Genomic DNA, 20,311 nt, shown 5'->3' on the forward strand with positions numbered 1-20,311 from the left:
ATAGATAATTAACCCACCCCTGCCCCAAGTTTACAGATCAGGCCTTACTAATTAAAGATACAGATTCTTACTAGGCAGGGATAGGGAGACAATGTAAGAGAGTCACCCCAATGGGGAACTGTATCAAACAGCTCTTCATCCTTGGCGACGCCATTGCTGTTTCACCCAACTTTATTCAAACAGCTGCTACGTGCAAAGCCTGACCAAGGCATTTTCTGGCTGAATATTTGCTCCCATCTTCACCATCTCTGTTACTTCAGAGATCATTTACTTCTACAATTTTAACTTTTTGTTTATTCTTATTGATTCTATTTATTTATTTTCCTCAGTTTTTTGCTGGTTACTTGAATTCCGGATAACGGGTTTTACTGTACATCAGCACAAGTTAGTGCAGGGTAAAAGCAATAATTTTTATCTGCATAATTATTAACATGCAATTACAGCAGTACCTCAAAGGGAACTTTGTTAGTGTCCCCGATCTCCTGAGGATGCAGATTGTCGTTGTTCTTTCTTTAAGACTCTTTTCTGCCTCTGCTCTTTGCCAGATGACTTGGCGGAGCTGCTACTTGGAGAATCAAAACTGGAGCAATATGTGAAGGATAACCCTGTCAAACCAGAGGCTAGTCCTCCGGACGGCAAGTTGAAGCTGATTGAAGTGAAGAAGCACCTGACTGCTGCATTGGACAGGGGTAACCTGAAGGTAAGAGGCTTGTTGTGCTCCAGCCAGTGTTAATGCAATGTGGTATGAGCACTTCTCTGCACAGGTCAGGTGTGGTTTGTACCTTGTGTACTGATGTCTTTTGGTTTGGTTTGTAAATCAGTATTGCACTTGTGTAAAATGGTATTTTCTCAATCCCTAGGCTGGGCGACCTATTTCCTGAGCCATTTTAAAATCAGCACTGATTTTTTTTTAATGTGTTGAGTGTCTTTCTCTGCTGGGTGAGACATAATGAGCATAGTCGCACTGCAAGGCAGCCCATGAGTATGGTGCCGTCTTGTGACAATGTTTAAAGTGCCATGTTGCTGTGGAGGGACTCAGCAGGTCAGGCTGCATCCATAGAGAGAAAGGACCAGTCACAACTTGGGGTGGGGGCCCTATATTGAGAATCTATGATACATCACCATAAAGCAGTACATTGTTAATTGATGCTAATTTCTACATGGTCAAACCAAAATGTACACAAATAACCTTGATTCAAATCTGGAATGTTCACTTTAATTACATGTGAATTGTTTGATTACAAATTTAAAGCTCTGGAGCACAGGGGCAAATAAAGGAAAAAAAAATGTCTTGACCCCAACATTATGGAGGGTGCAGTATGTATTATGCTACAAGGGAATTAAATATACTAGGATACAATACGACAGTAGTGAGAAGGACATCTTTTATGATTAAAGGAAAAACCATGACATATTTCGCTGTTTCTCCATGAGAAGATGGCGTGAGCCACTTTCTGGAATAGCCTACGAGTTCCCCTCCAAATTGTAAGCAATCCAGACTCAGCAATTTGTTGTTATTCCTTTGTTGAGTTTAGATCTTCAAACAGCATTGCACAATCTTTCACAATTTGAACTGTAGTTGTGCAAGGTTGCGAATCACCACCACCTCGTCATTGATGGTTAAAGATTCACGGGAAGTCCCCTGGTTCCTGAGAGCTGCTCGTTGAGCGGGAAATGAAGAAGAGCAATGTGTGGGAGAGGGGGGAAAGAAATGGCTGTGATGGGAGAGCGAGTGGGACACGCTGACTCAGAGTCCTAGTTCTGCGCGGCTCCACCCAGTGCCCAATTATTGCGGTGGGGTGGGGAAAGGTGCATGGATGAGCCCCGTCCCCACCCAGCAGAAGATGCCAGCAAATCCATCCTCGTCCATCTCCCAAATACTCATTTACATGCAAGGGGTGTTCGTAGGTTGGGAAATCATAACCTGGGGAGAACCTGTGTATGAAACTACTCCCGCTAGTGCAAAAGGGATGTGTTGTGAGCGAGTCTCTGCTCTGGTCTGGTCTGGTGTTTACTCACCTTCATGTATCTTGTTCTATTCTCAGCAAGACTTTGCACAAGAAGCCAACATGCTCTTGGCCAAGAGTTATTACGTGGAGGGTGACCACATGCGAGCTCTTGCCCTGTATGACAAGGTAATCCTGGACAAGATGCAGTTGGTTGCAGTGCCTGTTTACAGACTCCGAATCATTGCCGAATCCTACGCCACAAAAGGTGCGAACGTTTTTAAAGTTAATCTCAAAGGTTCCTTTTAAAATGTAATCGATAGGATTTCCTTCAACTTTTGTCTGCCGTAAGGCAAACTAAGAACATTGAACATTGCCCTGCACCCGAAACAATACGAGAAAGAGAAGCAAAAGAGAGTTACTGAGTGTCCATGGATTCACCTCCGGCGCTCCCGCAGCCTCTAGTTCAAAATATCTCAAATTCCATGCGGCTAGTTTCGTAGAACCATAGAGCATTACAGCACAGAAAAATGTCATGTCAACAGAAAATCAACACAATTCTTTGTCTTGTTATCAGATGCTATGGAGCAAGGGTGCCACAGATCTAAGTGTCAGAGAAGGAAATGCAAAGTAGTAAGTGGAAATGACTGTTCAAATAGTGAAAGTTAGGCCTGAAATAAAATTGGATGGTATGATTAGTGCAACAGTGTTACAGTGCTGACGACCAGTACTGGAAGGGGTTTGTACCTTCTCCCTGTGACCTGCATGGGTTTCCTCTGGGTGCTCCCTCAAAAAACATACGGGGGTTGTAGGTTAATTGGGGTACTTGGGTGGTAAGGGCTCGTGGACTGGAAGGTCCTGGTACTGTGCTGTACGTCTAAGTATAAAAGAAATCAGAAAGCTCTCGCTGTGCAATAGGTTAGGGTTACTAAATTCAATAAGTTTTTTGAGGAGTGACAAAGATGGTTGATGAGGGTAGGGAAGTGGTCTACCTTGTCTTTCAGTAAGGCATTGACAAGGTTCCTCAAGGGAGGCTGATCCAGAAGGTACTGACGTATGGGATTTACGGTGAATTGATAGTTTAGATTCCGAATTGGCTGGTCCACCAAAGGCCAAGGGTAGTGGTGGAAAGGTGTTATTCTGGCTAGAGGTCCATGTCCAGTGGTGTTCCACAGGGATCGGTGTGGGGACCCATTGTTGTTTGTGATTTATATAAATGACTTGGATGAAAAGGTAGGGTAGATAAGTTTCCACATGACACAATCGTTGGTGAAGTTCTGGACAATTTTGGAGAACAATAAAAGGATACAAGGACTTATGGGTGGTCTGTTATACAATGCATTATTTAACATTAATGTACAATAAAGTTATCCCTTTCTCATTCCTCAGTTGCAACCATATTGCTCCAGTTGATGAACTCTCTGTCTTGCTTGTCTGATACTGCCCTTTTGGAGTGCACCCCTCCTATTTTCATCCAACCTTCTGTATCTTGTCAAAAACAATGGAAGGTGTGGACAGAGTAGATGTTGTTCCCCAGAGTGGGAGAGTCTAGGACAAGAGGGCACAACTTCAGGATTGAAGTGTGTCTGTTTAGAACAGAGATGTGGAGGAATTTCTTCAGTCAGAGGGTGGTGAATCTGTGGAATTTTTTTTACCACAGGTGGTTGTGGAGGCCGGGTCATTGGGTGTATTTAAGTCAGAGGTTGATAAGTTCTTAATTAGCCAGGGTATCAAAGGTTATGGGGATAATGCAGGGCAGTAGGGCTGAGTGGGATAATGGATCAGCTCATGATTAAATGGTGGGGCAGACTCGATGGGCTGAATAGCCTATATCTGCTCCTATGTCTGTGGTCTTATGGAACCCTGGAACATTGATCTCCCAGACCTGTCCCTCCTGCAGCCATCTAACGGCAACAAGGTCATCATTCCGCATGCTCTAAGCCAGCTATTATCAACAGGGACACCATGACTGAAATCATAAAATATATTTTATGTTGTTTTCATATTCATGGTAGGAGAGAAGTATGGAAGAAACCAACTAAACTTGACTGCTTCGTGGAGAAGGGGGCCCATAAACAGAGTCCTAAAGGGACCATAGCCAACAATAAATGAGAATGGCTGCTTTAAGCTCATCTGTCTCTCCTACAGTACTCCTTGCATTGAAATAAATGCAGCTCAGAACATTATTCCCACCACGCACAACCTGTCTATTTCTGTTTTTGCAGGCTTAATAACAACTTTTCCCCTCTCCATTCCACTACCTGCTCTGGAAATCTGTTTCCCAGTCCCCTGTTTAAACACCCAGAGCAGCACAAGCAAACTTGCCACATGGATATTAGTCCCCCTTCAGTTCAGATGCAAACTGTCCCTCTGGTATAGGTCCAACCTTCTCAGGAAGAGAGGTCAATGATCCAGAAAGCTGAAGCCCTCTCTCCTGCACCATCTCTTCAGTCACATATTAAGCTGCATTATTCCTGCCATTTCTAACCTCACTAGCACATGGCATGGGTAGCAATCCTGAGATCACAACCTTGGAGGTCCTGTTCTTCAACTTCACACCTAACTCCCTGAACTCACTTTGCAGGACCTTGTCACCCTTTCAACCTACACCACTGGTCCCTACACGGACCATGACGTCTGGGTGCTCACCCAGCCAATTTAGAATGCATTGGAACACTAATCCCCCCCCATTCCCAACCCCACCTGGCCCTGGGGTCCAGCCCTCTCCCAAACCCCCCCCCACCAATGCCAGTCCTGGTCATTCATTGTCCCACTTCTACACTGGGCCATTCCAGAGTGGCCGCTTCACTTGAGCTTCCCTTTTTTCTTGGTTGCTGGTCAACTCGTCAATCCAGGAGTATCCCATCACTTGCTGAGTCCCAGCTCCTGCATTTGGTAAATGTATGGAGGCCTTTTGGAATTTTTCATCTTGGAAGTGAGTGGATTCTTGGTTGTCATACCCTTTCGAAACACGATTTGATGGCTTTACGTTACGATTGCAATTGCTGCATTTATCACTTAAGGATGGTTAAGAAGGGCGGCACGGATAGAGTAGTGGTTAGCGCAACTCTGTTACAGCACCAGTGAATCTTGTTTGAATCTGGCACTGTCTGTAAGAAGTTTAATCGTTCTCCCCATGTCTGGGTGCTTTTCCTCTGGGTGCTCCAGTTTCCTCCCACTGTTCAGAACATACTGGGGTTGTCGGTCAATTGGGGGCAGCACAGGCTCTTGGGTAGAAAGGGCTTTTATTACTGTGCTGCATGTCTAAATTTAAAATTTTTAAAATTCATTTTAAAACCATATACGCTGCTGATTTGTTCAGCCAACCTTTCAAAGTGATCCAAATATTTTAAGCTGAATTGGGATGTGATCACTTACCGGAAAGATAGATCCTTCTTTTGTAGAAAGAAAAAGTATAATTCTCTCATCCCACCTTTCACTCTGCTCTCTTGTTTTCATTCCCTTAACTACAGAGGGGGTCACGTACTAGATGTACAGCAGTAGAAATTCACCAAGACAATGTTATCTTCAAAACAATAATTTTTATTAATAACTAGCGCTTCTTACTTAACTCACAAAATTCTTGTAGAGTTGTTGTCAGAGAATTTTTTCTTCGTATAAATGATTTACCTCTCTTGCATAGCGGTTTCAGAACTTGTGTTTTCTTCCACGATGATTTCACAAACCCCGGCGAGAGTTGAACAAAGTAACCATTTAACAATGGTTATGCAAGATTTATTTTCCTTTCTTTCAATCGAAAAGTGACCAGTTTCACTGGACACAGCAAAACTGTCCTCTGTCTGTTCAAGAGAGAGTTGAAAGTGGCCATTTATTCAAAGCCACTGCTTCAGTCTTCCTCCTTTTCATAAGGAGAACATAAGCAACTGTCTTTCTCCAAAGGATTATTACTGCATTTCAATCCTGTGTAATTTACATGATGGTGAAGCACCTTCTTCTGGTTTCAAAATGTCTCTGTTGCAGTAGTATGTTCTCTGAAAATGTCTTATCCACAGGACATGACATCATTGCTATTTCTTTAAAGTTACTTCACATCTATATACTAAATATCTGTCTACTTAAACCCAGAATCAAGTGGGTGTTTTGTTTGAAGTTTCAATTCGAAAACATGAGTAATCAAACAGATGGTCTATTGTTTGACTAGCAATCTTTTTTGTGTACACAAGTGACTTTAGTTTTCAATGAACCATTCTTTTGATTCCATGACATGTTTTTCCAGCTTTTACTGAACAATGAATTTGCAGACAAAAGGTCTCATATCTGCCAGTTACCATTTTAAAGGATTCTCTGAGTTCATAATTGTGTGTGTCTGTGTGTCCCCATGTCCAGCCACAAAAAGTCCCTTACTAAGAAATATATACCTAAAGATTAATATTAGCACAAATCCGTCACAGGAGACAAAAAGTTGCTGAACACCTTCCTCATCTGTGCATCTCATAATCTTGTATGTTCAGGTCACCCCTCAGCCTCCATTGTTCCAGAAATGGCAAGCTTAGTTTAGCTAATCTCTCCCTGTAGCTAAAGACTTCCAATCCTTGCAGCACCCTGTGCACTCTCTCCAATGCAGCCACGTTGTTGGGAAGCCACCTGAGCTGCACACAATGCTCTGAGTTCAGGCTGACCAGCATTTTGTAAAATTGCAGCATAATGTTGCAACTCTTGTGTTCCAAGCCTCGATCTGTATCGGCAAGGTTCACATGTCCTCACTACCCTTTTGAACTATCATGCCATTTTCAGGGAACTAAGGTCTCTCTGTTCACCAAAATTCCTCAGTGTCATTTCCTGTCAACATCTTGCCCTTTAAGTCTTCCCAAAATACATCACCTTGCACTTGGGAGGATTAAATTCCATCTGCCAATACTCCATCCAACTTTGACTGGTCAATGAAATAAGACACGAAAGTCTGCAGATGCTGTGATTGTAGATGAAACACAGAATAGGAGTTAAATAAATATTGTTGATGTTTCAGGCCTGAGCCCTTCCTCACGATAAGAGAAAAAAGCAGGCAGGCACCTGAATTAGAAGGCTGAGGAGAAGGATGGAAAGGGCAGGGGAGAGGTACACAGACCAACAGATAAAAGGTATTAATTGGATATAGATAGGACACATAGAGGAAAGGTAAGCATCAATAGGGGGAGGAGGGGGTTTGGCTCTATGAGTGCAGAGCTGGAGGAAAGGAGACAGAAGGAAAGTTTGGAGGGGGGGGCTGTTGGCAGAGACCAGAGAGGTCGATGTTAATGCCATCCGGCTGGAGGGTGCCCAAATGGAAAATGAGGTGGTGTTCCTTAAATTTGCGGGTGGTCGATATTCTGCTGTAATCTTGAATAACCTTTCTAAATTACATATCCTGATAACCATAATTTAGGAATTAATATTTGCATTCACATTTTAAGTCCAAGGTTTCCCCTCAAATTTATATATGAAAATATACATTTACTGTATTACTGTCTTGAATGATCCTTCTGCCTCAACTTGAAGTATAGACACTTATACCATTTGAAGGCAGTCTGGCTGCGCTCAAGATCACCTGTTAATTAGAGCAACTGTCAGATGAAAACATGACTGTAAACCTGATGCTTTGCCAGGTTTCAAATTAAATGTTCAGCCTTTAGTTTTTGGTGAGATGTCTGCCCTTGTCATGGGCGTACTTCTGGGAAGGTTGTAGGAAGTCAGAGGGCGGCGAATCTGTGGAATTTGCTGCCTATTGAAGCAGTGGAGGCGACCTCAGTATATATATTTAAGGCAAGATTGGATAGATTTTTGCATAGGGGAATTAAGGGATATGGGAAAAAGGCAGGTAGCTGGAGAGGAGCCTATCATCAGATCAGCCATGATCTCATTGAATGGTGTAGCAGGCCTGATGGGCCAGATGGCCGATTCCTGCTCCTATTTCTTATGACATTCTCAGTACTTTGGGGAGTAGATTTAAGACCGAGATGAGGAGGAATCATCTCCCATTGAATAGTGAATCTGGGAATTCTCTGCCCAATGAAGCAGTCTTCTTTGGCTTGGCTTCGCAGACGAAGATTTATGGAGGGGGTAAAAAGTCCACGTCAGCTGCAGGCTCGTTTGTGGCTGACCAGTCCGATGCGGGACAGGCAGACACGATTGCAGCGGTTGCAAGGTAAAATTGGTTGGTTGGGGTTGGGTGTTGGGTTTTTCCTCCTTTGCCTTTTGTCAGTGAGGTGGGCTCTGCGGTCTTCTTCAAAGGAGGCTGCTGCCCGCCAAACTGTGAGGCGCCAAGATGCACGGTTTGAGGCGTTATCAGCCCACTGGCGGTGGTCAATGTGGCAGGCACCAAGAGATTTCTTTAGGCAGTCCTTGTACCTTTTCTTTGGTGCACCTCTGTCACGGTGGCCAGTGGAGAGCTCGCCATATAATACGATCTTGGGAAGGCGATGGTCCTCCATTCTGGAGACGTGACCCATCCAGCGCAGCTGGATCTTCAGCAGCGTGGACTCGATGCTGTCGACCTCTGCCATCTCGAGTACCTCGACGTTAGGGGTGTGAGCGCTCCAATGGATGTTGAGGATGGAGCGGAGACAACGCTGGTGGAAGCGTTCTAGGAGCCGTAGGTGGCAGTAGAGGCTGCTTTAATGAATATATTTAAGACCAGATAGATTTTTGAATAGTTGTGGAATTAAGGTGTTTGGTGAACGGGTGGGTAAGTGGAGCCGAATCGTCATCAATAAGCTTATTGATTGGCAGAGCGGATACGATGAGCTGGATGGCTGACTCCTGCTCCTCTGTCTTGTGTTCTTTGTTTCTACGTCAGCTCTCAAAAGATCTATACATGCAACTCCAACAGGATGCGATGTAGTGTCTACAAAGACCGTCCAGGGTACAAATTGATGCAGGTATTATTACTAAACTGGCTACAGGGAAAGAGTAATCAGTCAGATGAGAAACATCTCAATCTTTGTCTCAAATTACTTCATCAATGAGAGGTGGCTACGTCAACAAAAGGGAATTTGTAACAGTGATGCGAGGAATTTCTGGGACCCAGTGAAACACAAAAGTGCAGACGCTGTGATTGTAGTTAAAAAACTCTGCAGGTCTTGCAATGTCTGCTTTTAAGTTACTGCATGAAATAGTTATGTGACATTATTTATGGAGTTTAGAGGTAAAATGCATCTCCTTTCTTCTATCCAATGGTGGCCCTTCGCCTGTTGGCCTCTGCTCCCCCACCTCTGCCCTTTCTTCCCTCCTTCCCCAGCCTTTTTATTCAGGCCCCTGCCTGTTTTTTACTAATTCCTTGAAGAAGGCTCAGGCCCAAAATGTCAGTTATATATCTTTACCTCCTATGGGCATTGCGCGATCTACTGAGTTCCTCCAATATTTCTGTAGATTTACTACAATCACAGCGATGGCAGACTTTCATGTTTCACCTCAGCTGTGATTTGAATGGCAGAGCAGACTCAGTGGGCCGAATGGCCTCAGTGTCTTGTGGCCTAATATTTGTAAGATTAAGCTGAGCTTAAATGTATTTGTCATAACATACCCAGTGCAGTGAGAAGGGTTCTTCTGCGAACAGATTAACAGGTTACGTCAAACATTCATACAAGGCTGTGAAGAGCACAATTTACAGAGGAGTGAAAATCAGTTACCACCAAGGAAGGGCAGCAAGAGAGCACTGTGGTGGGGTTCATCCAGGAGCCTGATGGCTGAGGGGAAGAAACTATCTTTAAGCTTGTTGGTTTTCTCATTCTTAAGCCTCCCTGAGGGGAGAAGAGAGTGTGTCCAGGATATGATGGGTCCTTTGGAATGTTAGCCTTTCCTAGGCAGTAGGAGATACAGATGGAGTTCATGGAGGGGAGGGACGTTTGTAGAATGTTTTGAGTTGCATTCACCACCTTCTATAACTTTCAATCTTGAGCAGATCTGCCCCCATCCAAGCAGAGATGCAAGCAGTGAGTCTTCTTCCGATGGGGTACCTATAAAAGTTGTGGAGGGACTCGGTCGACATGCTGAACCTCCTTGGTCTAAGAAAGAGATGACGGTGCACTTCCTTGATCATTGTGTCGATGGTTTTGTATCATTTCTAGCCACGGTTTATCCTCTAGCCATTCTTAACAGGGGCCCGACGGCCACCCCAGGGGCCACGGCGCATTTTAGTAAAAGTTTGTTTTCTTTTCACCTCATGTAACATAATTTTTTTAATGTGGTCAGCAGAAGGACAGAAGAAACCAAAACTTGACTGCATCACAGGGAAAGGGGCCCAGAGTCCCAGAGCCGATTGATAATGGCTGCTCTCGTCTCTCATGCAGCTGACTTCATTGGTGTGTGTCCACTTGTTTACAGGGTGTTCAGTGAATTGGCACATTTATTTATTTATTTAAACAAACAGCACAGTAGCAGGCCCTTGAGGCCGTGCCGCCCAATTGACCTACAACCGCATAGGTTTGAGGGTGGGAGGAAACCGGAGCACCAAGAAGAAACCCACGCAACTTAGCTTCGTCCTGTACTTGCTGACACCAATGCCTTAATCTAGTAACCTCCCATAGAGGGAACCCTAATGTTTACCCTTGCCCAGGATCACCCAGTCATTCTCACCCCTAAGGCTGACCTCAGATTGCATGGTGTAGACCCATGAAACTGCATATTGAATTTTTAAAAACGGCAGATGCTGGCTGTGTAGAATAAAACTACCAATGTTCGAAACACTCAGGAGGTCAAGCATCATCTGTGGGAAGAGGAACAGTTAACATTTTAGCTCCAAGTTAATCGTGATGAAGGCTTTCAGGCCTAAAACATGAACTGTTTCTTTTTCCATAGATGCTCCCTGACTTGCTGAGTGTCTCCAGCATTTTGCATTTTTTCTAATGATAAAGCATCAGGTCTATAATCAGAATTTACAAGGCAGGCACAGAAATGCTGGAGGAACTCAGCATGTCTCACAGTGTCCATAGGAGGTCAAGATCTTTCACCAATGTTTCAAACCTGAGCTCTTCTTCAAGGTACGACCAAAAAGCAGGCAGATGCTTGAATCTCTTTCCAAGATTCTTTTAATTTTTTTAGACCGTGCCGCCCAATTGACCTACAACCCTGGGTACATTTTTAACGGTGGGAGGAAACCGAAGTGCCCGGAGGAATCCCACGCAGACATGGGGAGAAGAACAACGCTGGTTTCGAACCCCAGTCACTGGGCCTGTAATAGCGTTGGACTAACCATGCCGTTTTATTGCCATGACATAAAACAGAAAATGTAACATTGCAAGAAATTTCCTTCTAGTCTGTCATAAGGCAGACAGAGTTGCCTTTGTATTGCCTGGTGCCCCTTCTGGCACGAGAAAAGGAGAAGCAAAAGAGAGTCCCTTCAGAGTCGTTGAGTTTTTGTGGATTTGGCTGCAGCCTCTGTAGCCGCATAGACCCCTGTTCTATCTGTTGGCACCCTGAGATCCAGATCCAAATCTCCAACACCTGAGGCCCTTCGGGAGCCCTTCTTGCCCTCGGCACCCTCTCGAATACCTGTTTCGATACCTGAATCCCATGATTCCCAGCAGCCCGCAGCCAGTGTGGGTCCTGAGGCAGTCGAGTTCAGGGAACTGTATGTTGTAGAAGTGATGGGAGGACATGTGAAGTTTTGCAGATGTAGGTGAGGAGGAACTGGATCAGGGTGGACAAAAGTGAGATGAAGTAAACAGATACCAGTTCAGTGAGCAAGTGGAAACGATGGGTCTACCAGGACAATTGGGTTTATGGATCTTGAGTAGGAGGTAGAACTTAACAGTGCAGCATTGGAAAACAATAAATTTGGAGGCTGTGGAAGGGAGGTGGCTGCAACTGATAAGTTCAGAGATCATGCATGAGATGGTGTCTGCAGACTTTCATGTTTCACCCCATGATGCAGATTGTAAATCAGGGTTGATTTATTTTCTCCTTGGAAAATGAAGCATTCCAACCTCTGCTGTAGTTTATATCAGTGAACACAGAGGGTGCTAAAGTCTGGTGTCTTCTAGCATCTGTGATTCATTTACATGACTCTTTTACTGTTGAAGACAAACATTGTTCAGAGAAATTAGAACAGTCCCAGTGCAAACCTGAAGCTGAGGGAGAAGGTTGCTTGTTCTAAAGGGTTCATTCTATCTGTTCCTCCAAACACTTCACCCTAAAGTACCCCACTCATGGCTTAAACATCCTTCACCTTACGGTAGGCAGACTGATGTCCTATTACTGGATTGTGAGAGTGTCAACTTCAGGTGAAAATACAGTACTCAAGTTTCTGAAGAAAACCTCTTTTTTGGGGCGGCTCTGTTAGCCAAATGGTGGGCAGAATGCTTTTACAGTGCCAGTGATCGGGACCAGGATTTGAATCCTGCGCTGTCCCTAAGGTGTCTGTACGTTCTCCCATGTTTGTGTGGGTTTCCTCCGGGTGCTCCGGTTTCCTCCCACTATTCAAATAGGAACCAGAATTGTCGGTCAATTGGGTGTAATTGGGCGGCATGGACTTGTGGACCAAAAGGGCCTGTTACCATGCTGTATGTCTAAATTTAAAATTAAACGTTTGCTGTTCTATGAGTGGAATCATTCTCCACAGATACTGATCATATGAATTGATATTTTAATTGTCGCTTGCACTGACATACGGTAAAAGCTTTGCTTTGTGTGCTATCCAGGCAAGTCATCTCTGCAGAGGGAAGTGCAGTAATAAATAGCAGTGCGGGGTGCAGTGTGTCAGAGGGGGCAGGGGGAAGTGTTAAAATGCAGGATACAGAGAAAACCACAGCAAGTGTTTCATCTTTTACCAATGAGAGTCTGTAACAGTCTGACAACAGCAGAAAATAAACTGTCCTTGGATCCGCTGGTATATGTTCTCAAGCACATTTATCTCTGTACAAATGAAGTAGGACTGGGATGGGATGGGACCTTTAATATGTTGGCAGCTTTCCAAGGCAGTGGGAGGTAAAGCCTGAATCGAGGGAGGAGAGGTTGGTTTGTGCAGTGGCCTAAGTTGTTGTTCACAGCCAGAAGTGAACGACCAAAGAACTGCTCACACTAACCAATCAAGGCTCTCATATGTACAAAATAATATTTATTTACTTCTATCGATGAACTTACCCTGCATATGTATCATTTGTCTGTATGTGGGTTATGTCTGGTTGTGTGTCTGCGTGTTTTGCACCGAGGACCGGAGATCACTGTTTCGTCAGGATGTACTTGTACAATCAGACGACAATAAACTTGGCTTGATCTCTCTGCAGTTTTGGATACCTGAAAATGTAAATTGCTTAATTTCTCAGCATTCACGATGCCAATCTTCATCTATTTATAATAACTACAGCTCATGAATCGCTGTATGCGATCTTATAAAAGCTGCCGGGTTTGTGTGGGCAGAGTTGGAGATGGGTTTTTTTAAAGTTTCTGAAAATGTTCATTGAGATTGTGTTGTGGTTGCAGTTCCACTCTGAGGCCAGATGGGGGCGCCTGAGTACATGTGTCAGACACTCAGTGTTGAGGTTCAGTATCAGGTTTATTGTTGTGAACCTGTGTCATGAAATGTGTTGTTTTGCAGCAACAAGATGGTGCAGAACAAGGTGCAAAATGACTATAAATTACAATTCCATAAAACAAGATTTAAGAAAAAAATAAATAACTAGTGCAAAAAAAAAAGAAAAAGTGAGGTAATGTCTATAGATTCATCTTTGTTCAGAAGTCTGATGGTGGAGGGGGAAGAAGCTGTTTTTGTAATGTTGGGTGTTTGTCTTCAGCCTCTTGTATCTCATTCCTGATGGAAGCAGTGAGAAGAGGGTATGGCCTGAGCGATGAGGGTCCTTGAGGATAGAGGCTGCTTTCTTGAGATAGCGCATCTTGTAAATGTCCTCAATAGAGTGGAAGCCATTGCCCATGATGGCACTGGCTGAGTTCACAATTCTCTGCGGCCTTTTCCTGCCCTGTGCCTTGGCACCTCTGTACCAGACAATGATGTAAATGGTAAGACTGCTCTCCACGTACACCTGTAGAAATTTGCAAGGGTCTTTGGTGACGTTCCAAATCTCCCCAAACTCCTAATGAATTATAGCTACTGGTTTGACTTCTTTGTGATTGCTTTGGCATGATGGTCCCAGGAGAGGTCTTCAGAGATGTTGACCCCCAGGAATTTGAAGTTTTTTTACCCTCTCCACTGCTGACCCCTCGACGAGGACTAGTTTGTGTTCTCTTGGTTTTACTGACACACATACATGGTAACAGGCCATTTTGGCCTATGAGTCCTTGCCACCTAATTTACACCCAATTAACACACCCCTGATATGTTTTGAATGGTGGAAGGAAGCCAGAGCCCCCGGGAAAACCCAAGCAGACGTGGGGAGGATGTACTAACTCTTCACAGACAGCGCGGGATTCAAACCCTGGTCCTGATCGCTAGCGCTATAAAGGCATTGCACTAACCGCTACACCAAGCATGACATTGAGTGCAAGGTTGTTGTTGTGACACCACTCAACTAGTTGACCTACCTTGTTCCTGTACACTGCCTCATAGCCATCTGTGATTCTGACCCATGGTGTCTTTGGCAGATTTGTAGATGTGAATTGGGCTTAGACACACGGTCATAGATGTTGAGAGAGTAGAGCAGTGGGCTAAGCACGCATCCTTGAGGTGCGCCTATGTTGATCGTCAGTGAGGAGGAGATGTTCTTACCGATCAGCACTGATAGATGAGGAAGTCATGGATCCAGTCCCAGGTGGAGCTACAGGGGCCTAGGCTTTTAAAGCTGACCAGCACTGAGGGGATGAGGGTGTTGAAAATTTAGCTGTAGAGATGAAAAGTAGCCTGATGTACATGTTGCTGTTGTCTATGTCATCAGGGCTGAGTGGAGAACACCTTCAGAGTAACCTCATAATACCACAGTTAATGCCTGTATACGCACGCACATATTCTTGCAGTCAAATGACCTTGCTGTTCCCTTGAATGATCTGGCATCTTTTCTTGTGTATCAGATTAGAAAAGAAAAAGATAACAGATCTTTGATGTGAACATTCATTTTTCAACACTTCACTCTACCTGGTTCCACCATCTCCAACTCTTTTTTGCCTCCTTCTGTTCTTCCTATTTTCTCTAACCCTTCCCTTCATCTCAGTGGTCTCTCTCTGCACCATGTCTCCCATCTTCTGCCAACACTATTAGCTTCTCTCCAGCATCTTCTCCCCCCCCCCCCCCCCATCAGTTTTCCCCATTATCACCCCTTCCTGCTTTAATCCTGATAAACGGTGTTGACCCGAAGCATTGACTGATCATTCCTATCGACAGATGCTGTCTGACCTGCTGAGTCCCTCCGGTGTCTCTTTGTTTGCATGGAGACCATCCTCAATATCAGAACCAGTCAGCACCTCACTGAGGGTGTTTTGGAGTGGGACTAGCAGACCTGAAGCTACGTGCTCAAATGCCACTTCACCGTGTTTGGTTAAATTTCTGGCCATGTTGATAATATATTAGATAGAATAATCAAGTTGTACAGCACAGAAATAGACCCTTCTGCCCACTATGTCCCATGCTGCCCTTTTTGCCCACCGATGCTATTTCCTTTTGCTTACGTTAGGAGCATATGTTTCTCTGCCTTACTTATTCAAGCACCCGTTGAAATGCAGTTTTACCTGATTCCACCACCTTCTCAGGCAGCAAGTTCCAGAAGTTTGTTTTCAGACCCACTGAGCCCCCTCCAACTGAATGTTGTTGTTGCACATTTCAACATCTGTAGTCTCTTGTGTGTCACAGTTATCAGCCAAACTCAGTGATTATTTTTTTAAAATCCCTTTAAAATTTCTTCCTCTCAGGCTCAACCTATGTCCTCTTGTTTTTGATGTCTTCAAGATAACCAGCACCACAGTTAGTATAGAGGCGGCAGGGTTAGTGGCATCGCTTTGACTGCACCAGTGACCTGGCTTCGAATCTGTAAGGTGTTCGCCCATTTTCCCTGTTCCTGCATGGGTTTCCTCCTTCCTTCCTCTGGTTTCCTCCCATCCCTAAGGCCTGTCACTGTGCCGAATTTTATGCTAAAAGCATGTCTAAATTTTAAATTTAAAAGATAATCCTCTTTTTCATTGAACTGATAGACCCATAGAACATTACAGCACAGAAACCAGGCCTTTTGACCCTTCTAATTTGTGCCGAACTATGATTCTGTCTGATGTCTTTCCATCTACACTTCCCACCTACTGCCTTGGAAAGGCAGCCAACCAACTGAAGGACCCATTCCCACCCCTGCCATACTCTCCCTCCTTCTGTTGGAGAGAAGACTCATGAGTATGAAATTGTTCACCAACTGCTCAAAGATGGGTTTTTTTTTTACCCTGTAGCCATCGGGCTCCTGAATGAATCTCATGACATTGTTGCCCTTGCCATGTTCTAGAATCAGAATTTATTGTCATGAACACATCACAAAGTGTGTTGTTTCGTGGAAGCATCACAGTGTAAACATTTATATAAACCACTTTGTAAAATAAATAAAAATAATGCAAGAAGAAGTCGAGGTAAGGCAGTGTCGGTGGTTCATTGTTCGTTCAGGAATCTGATGGTAGCAGGGAAGACGCTGTCCTTCGATGAACCTCTAATGAACCTTTTCACTGTAATCCGACACACCACGACGCTCCTAATTTGTATGGTTGCCGGCGCATTAGAGTTGACTTCCTGGACTTCTCAAGGAACCCTTCTCGCTGGAGCAACAAGACAAATGACTGGACGAGCTCAGCAGGTCAAGCAGCTTCAATGGGAGGAAAAGAACGGTCGACATTTCAGGCCAGATGCTGTTCGATCTGCTGAGATCCTTCAGCCACACTGTGAGTTGCTCTTGCTCTGCTGTGTTGTACTGCTCTATGCATGTTAGAGTTGATTTGCTGGATTGCCTGTGGAACATGCCCTCCTCGCTGTACCAGGTATAGCGTGAGCTTTCCTCTCTTTGCAAAGTAGTTTGGTGTGGTTGGCGATGGCCAATCAACTCCGCATCGCCACAGTCGCTTAAATACATGACGCTCAGAGGTGATGGGAGGATAGTAATTACATCTGCTCAGCAAGGACTGCTTGAGATTTCTGAAGGGAGGCCGATGATGCAACTTAATGTGGATCTGCTTGGAAGTCATTGCATCTTTAACATTTTCAGTAATGAGGGAGAAAATGCTGTGAGAGTCATGATGTTTCTAACATTGAAATCATGAATGCTGCCGAGAGTCATCTTTCTGACCCTTTAACTGCATGTTCCTGTGAATCTGTTTCAGTGCTGGTTTAATTTTGTCCTGAGCAGCTGTCTGTCCATGGCCTCAGGCACTGCCAGACAGACCACCCACAAATTGGAGGAATATCATTAGGGTACCCTCCAACCAATTGGCATTGACATCTACCTCCTGTTTCTGGTAAACACCCCCCCATCTTCATTCCCTATGGCCTTTCCTCTAGTTCTCTCTCTCTCCCCCCCTCTCTTCCTTCAGAGCCAAAAATCAATTCTCACCTTTCCTCTTATTGAATCCAATTGACACCTTTTGTCTGCACTCCCACCCCTTCCATTCTTCCCCCTTTCTTTCCTAGTCTTTATGAGGAACCTGCCTGCTTTTCAGCTTACACCTTGAAGAAGGGCTCAGGCCCTTAACACTGGTAATATATCTTTACCTCCTATGAATGCTGCAAGACCAGCTGAGTTCCTCCAGCATTTTTGTGTCCTTCTACTTTGAATTATTAGTCCATTAACACTGGAAAACAATTTTTTTTCCAAAAGGTTTTCTTCCTGAAAACAAATTGGGGATTATGATAGACAACTTCAAGCTGAACACAAAGATAATTTCAGATTTACTGTATCATGTAGAAAGCTGGAGAAATATCAAATTCATTTTTATTGAATTTAGCAGGCTTAATTACTTAATGATGCTGCCACATTGCATTGGTTCAAGAGACTTTAAAATGTTTTGGAGCTGATTTTCATTTGTACTCAGCATCTGATGCCTCTTGTGTCAGTGTCCAACAATAGTTGGCCACCATTGATGCATTCCAGTTGCCCTGATGCCGCTTTTCCATGGCCGCAATGTCCAGGTGAAACCTTTCACCATGTTCATCACTGACGGCACCAAGATCAGCGGGGAAGACGTCTAAGTGTAAATTCAGTAAATGGATTTTCAATGACATGTTGCGTGCCCTGGTTTTGTACGCTTGAAGTAGACTTAAAAATTGACAGGAAATCACAAAAATAGGTTATATCTTAAAAAAAACGGATTGTGATAGGAAAACTTTTGTGATCAGCAGACCAAAATCTGTAAAATACACCCAAAGGTATTCAGGAAGCAAAATCTTCACTGCCCAGTGTTATACAGAGGCTCAGACCAAAGACAAATATCACCCTTCCAACCCCTGTTTTATAGTTGTCCTTCAAGGAAGGAAGTCTGTTGGCCTCAGAAATGAGAGCGGACTCCCCCCCCCTACCCCCTCCCCCAACAGCTATCAAGCTCTTGAATCTCCATGAGCTACTCCAGGACCACCCAGAGGTCCACCTGAACCACTGAAGCATCACTCTTTATGCACTAATTGGAACTCTTAACTTTTAAAATAAATCTACTTTAATGTTCATTTTCTCCTTCTGTCACATTGTGCACTTAATTTATTCTGTTATTGTTCTTGTGTACCTGTGTGGCTGCAGCAAGAAAAACATTTGGAGTACGTTGTAATGGAATATAGGTACAGGAGAAGGCCACTCAGCCTTTCAAGATGCACCACCATTCAATACAGTCATGGCTGATCATGCAACCTCAGTCCCCTATTCCAGACCCCTTGATCCCATTATTCGTAATGACGACATACAATTCCTTTTTGAATATATATGTGTGTGTGTGTGTGTGTGTGTATATATATTAAAAGACAGTAAACTCGTACGAAATGATTGACAAGGGTGTTGCTGGGACTGGAGGCCTTGAGTTAGAAGGAGAGGCTGGGACTTTTTTCCACGGGAGACTGAGGGGTAATCAAATCAAGGTTTATAAAATCATGAAAGGTTGGGATAAAGTTTTTTTTCCCCTCAGGTTGGACAGTTTTAATGCTACAGGGTGTAGATTTGAGGGGGAAGGAAAAGCTTTAAAAGAGACCTGATGGGCAACTTTTTCCACACGGGATTGTATGGATCGAGCTGTCAGATACAGGCACAATTACAATGTTTAAATATCTTTTGGACAGGTATATCTATAAGAAAGGCTGAGAGGGATATGGTCCATAGACAACTGGAACTAGCATAGACAAGTTGGGCCAAAGGACCTGTTTCAGATGTAAAACTATCTCTCTGCTATTGGATTAGACTCCATCTTCTGGGTAAAATGATTCTGTTTGCTGTACAAAGTGACCCATCCCACTCACAACCTATTCAGTATTATTAATTAATAAATACTCTACTTATAATAACTGCTGTGGGCTTGTCCTGATGGCCATTTTCTAATGCTCTAAGGGACTGCAGCTTGGGTGGCCTGTTTAAATTTGCCTTGGGGAAGTGCTCCAAATTGGCAGAGCCTGAGATCAATTAGAACTTAATAGTTCATGCTGAGTAACATCCGTTCTCGTTTTTTTGTGCTCTGCAGGCACAGTTGTGCCTCCATCGGGATGGATGGACTTAGATCACCTTCATGTTTATTGCACAACATGTTAAAACAGTGTTCTCTGGTCCTCAGTGCAAAAAGCATGCAAACAGACAAGCGATAAATATTCAGTACATATGTCCAGATTTCATTTCAGATTTATTGTCAGAGAACATACATACATGACATCACATGCAACCCTGAGGTTTTTTTTGCTGCAGACGAGACGGAATTACCACTAATTGGCAGTGCAAAAAAACATGGACTCAACATGCACCTGTAAACAAACTGCAATTCAGAGAGAAATAAATAAATAAAGTGCAAAAGTGAAGGTCCTTAAATAAGTCCCTTGAGTTTGTTGTTGAGGAGTATGAAGGTAGAGGGGTAGCAGCTGTTCCTGAACCTGGTCGTTCGAGTCCTATATGGCGCATATATAATAATTTTAAAATATATATGCATTAAAATAAATATTGCTTAATAAATATTAGCATCTCAGAGAGTTAATATAGTGTGAGCAGTTCCTTTGGTCGTTCACCATTCTCACTGCCCGTGGGAAGAGGCTGTTTCTCAGCCTGGTTCTGATCCTCCTGCATTTCTTTCCTGGCGGGAACAGCTGAAAGATGTTCTGTGAGGGCTGGAAAGGGTCCTCGACGATTTTGCGTGCCCTCTTCCGGCAACGATCCAGGTAAATCTGCCAATGGGATGGGGGGGGGGGGGGGGGTGGGTTGGTGGTGGAGAAAGACCCCAGTGCCATTCTTATTGTGCTGTGGATTGACTTCCGATCCAATTCTTCACAGCAACTGTACTATACT

General features: G+C 44.0%; 1 protein-coding gene across 5 annotated transcripts in view; it reads left to right on the top strand.

Annotated features, from left to right (window-relative positions):
- Nucleotides 1-617: 617 nt before the first annotated feature.
- Nucleotides 618-20,311, top strand: part of ttc7b (tetratricopeptide repeat domain 7B) — a 408,001-nt gene continuing 388,307 nt past the window's right edge. For all 5 annotated transcript variants that reach the window (XR_011351037.1, XM_069915898.1, XM_069915899.1 and 2 more), the window contains exons 1-2: nucleotides 618-700; nucleotides 2,046-2,214. Coding sequence is in view for 4 of the 5 variants with exons in the window: in XM_069915898.1 (XP_069771999.1) it covers nucleotides 2,070-2,214 (145 nt within the window). In the remaining variant the exon portion in view is untranslated. The remainder of the gene's footprint in view (nucleotides 701-2,045; nucleotides 2,215-20,311) is intronic.

Source organism: Narcine bancroftii, chromosome 2 (genome assembly GCF_036971445.1).
Source record: "Narcine bancroftii isolate sNarBan1 chromosome 2, sNarBan1.hap1, whole genome shotgun sequence".
Classification (NCBI taxonomy): Eukaryota; Metazoa; Chordata; class Chondrichthyes; order Torpediniformes; family Narcinidae; genus Narcine; species Narcine bancroftii.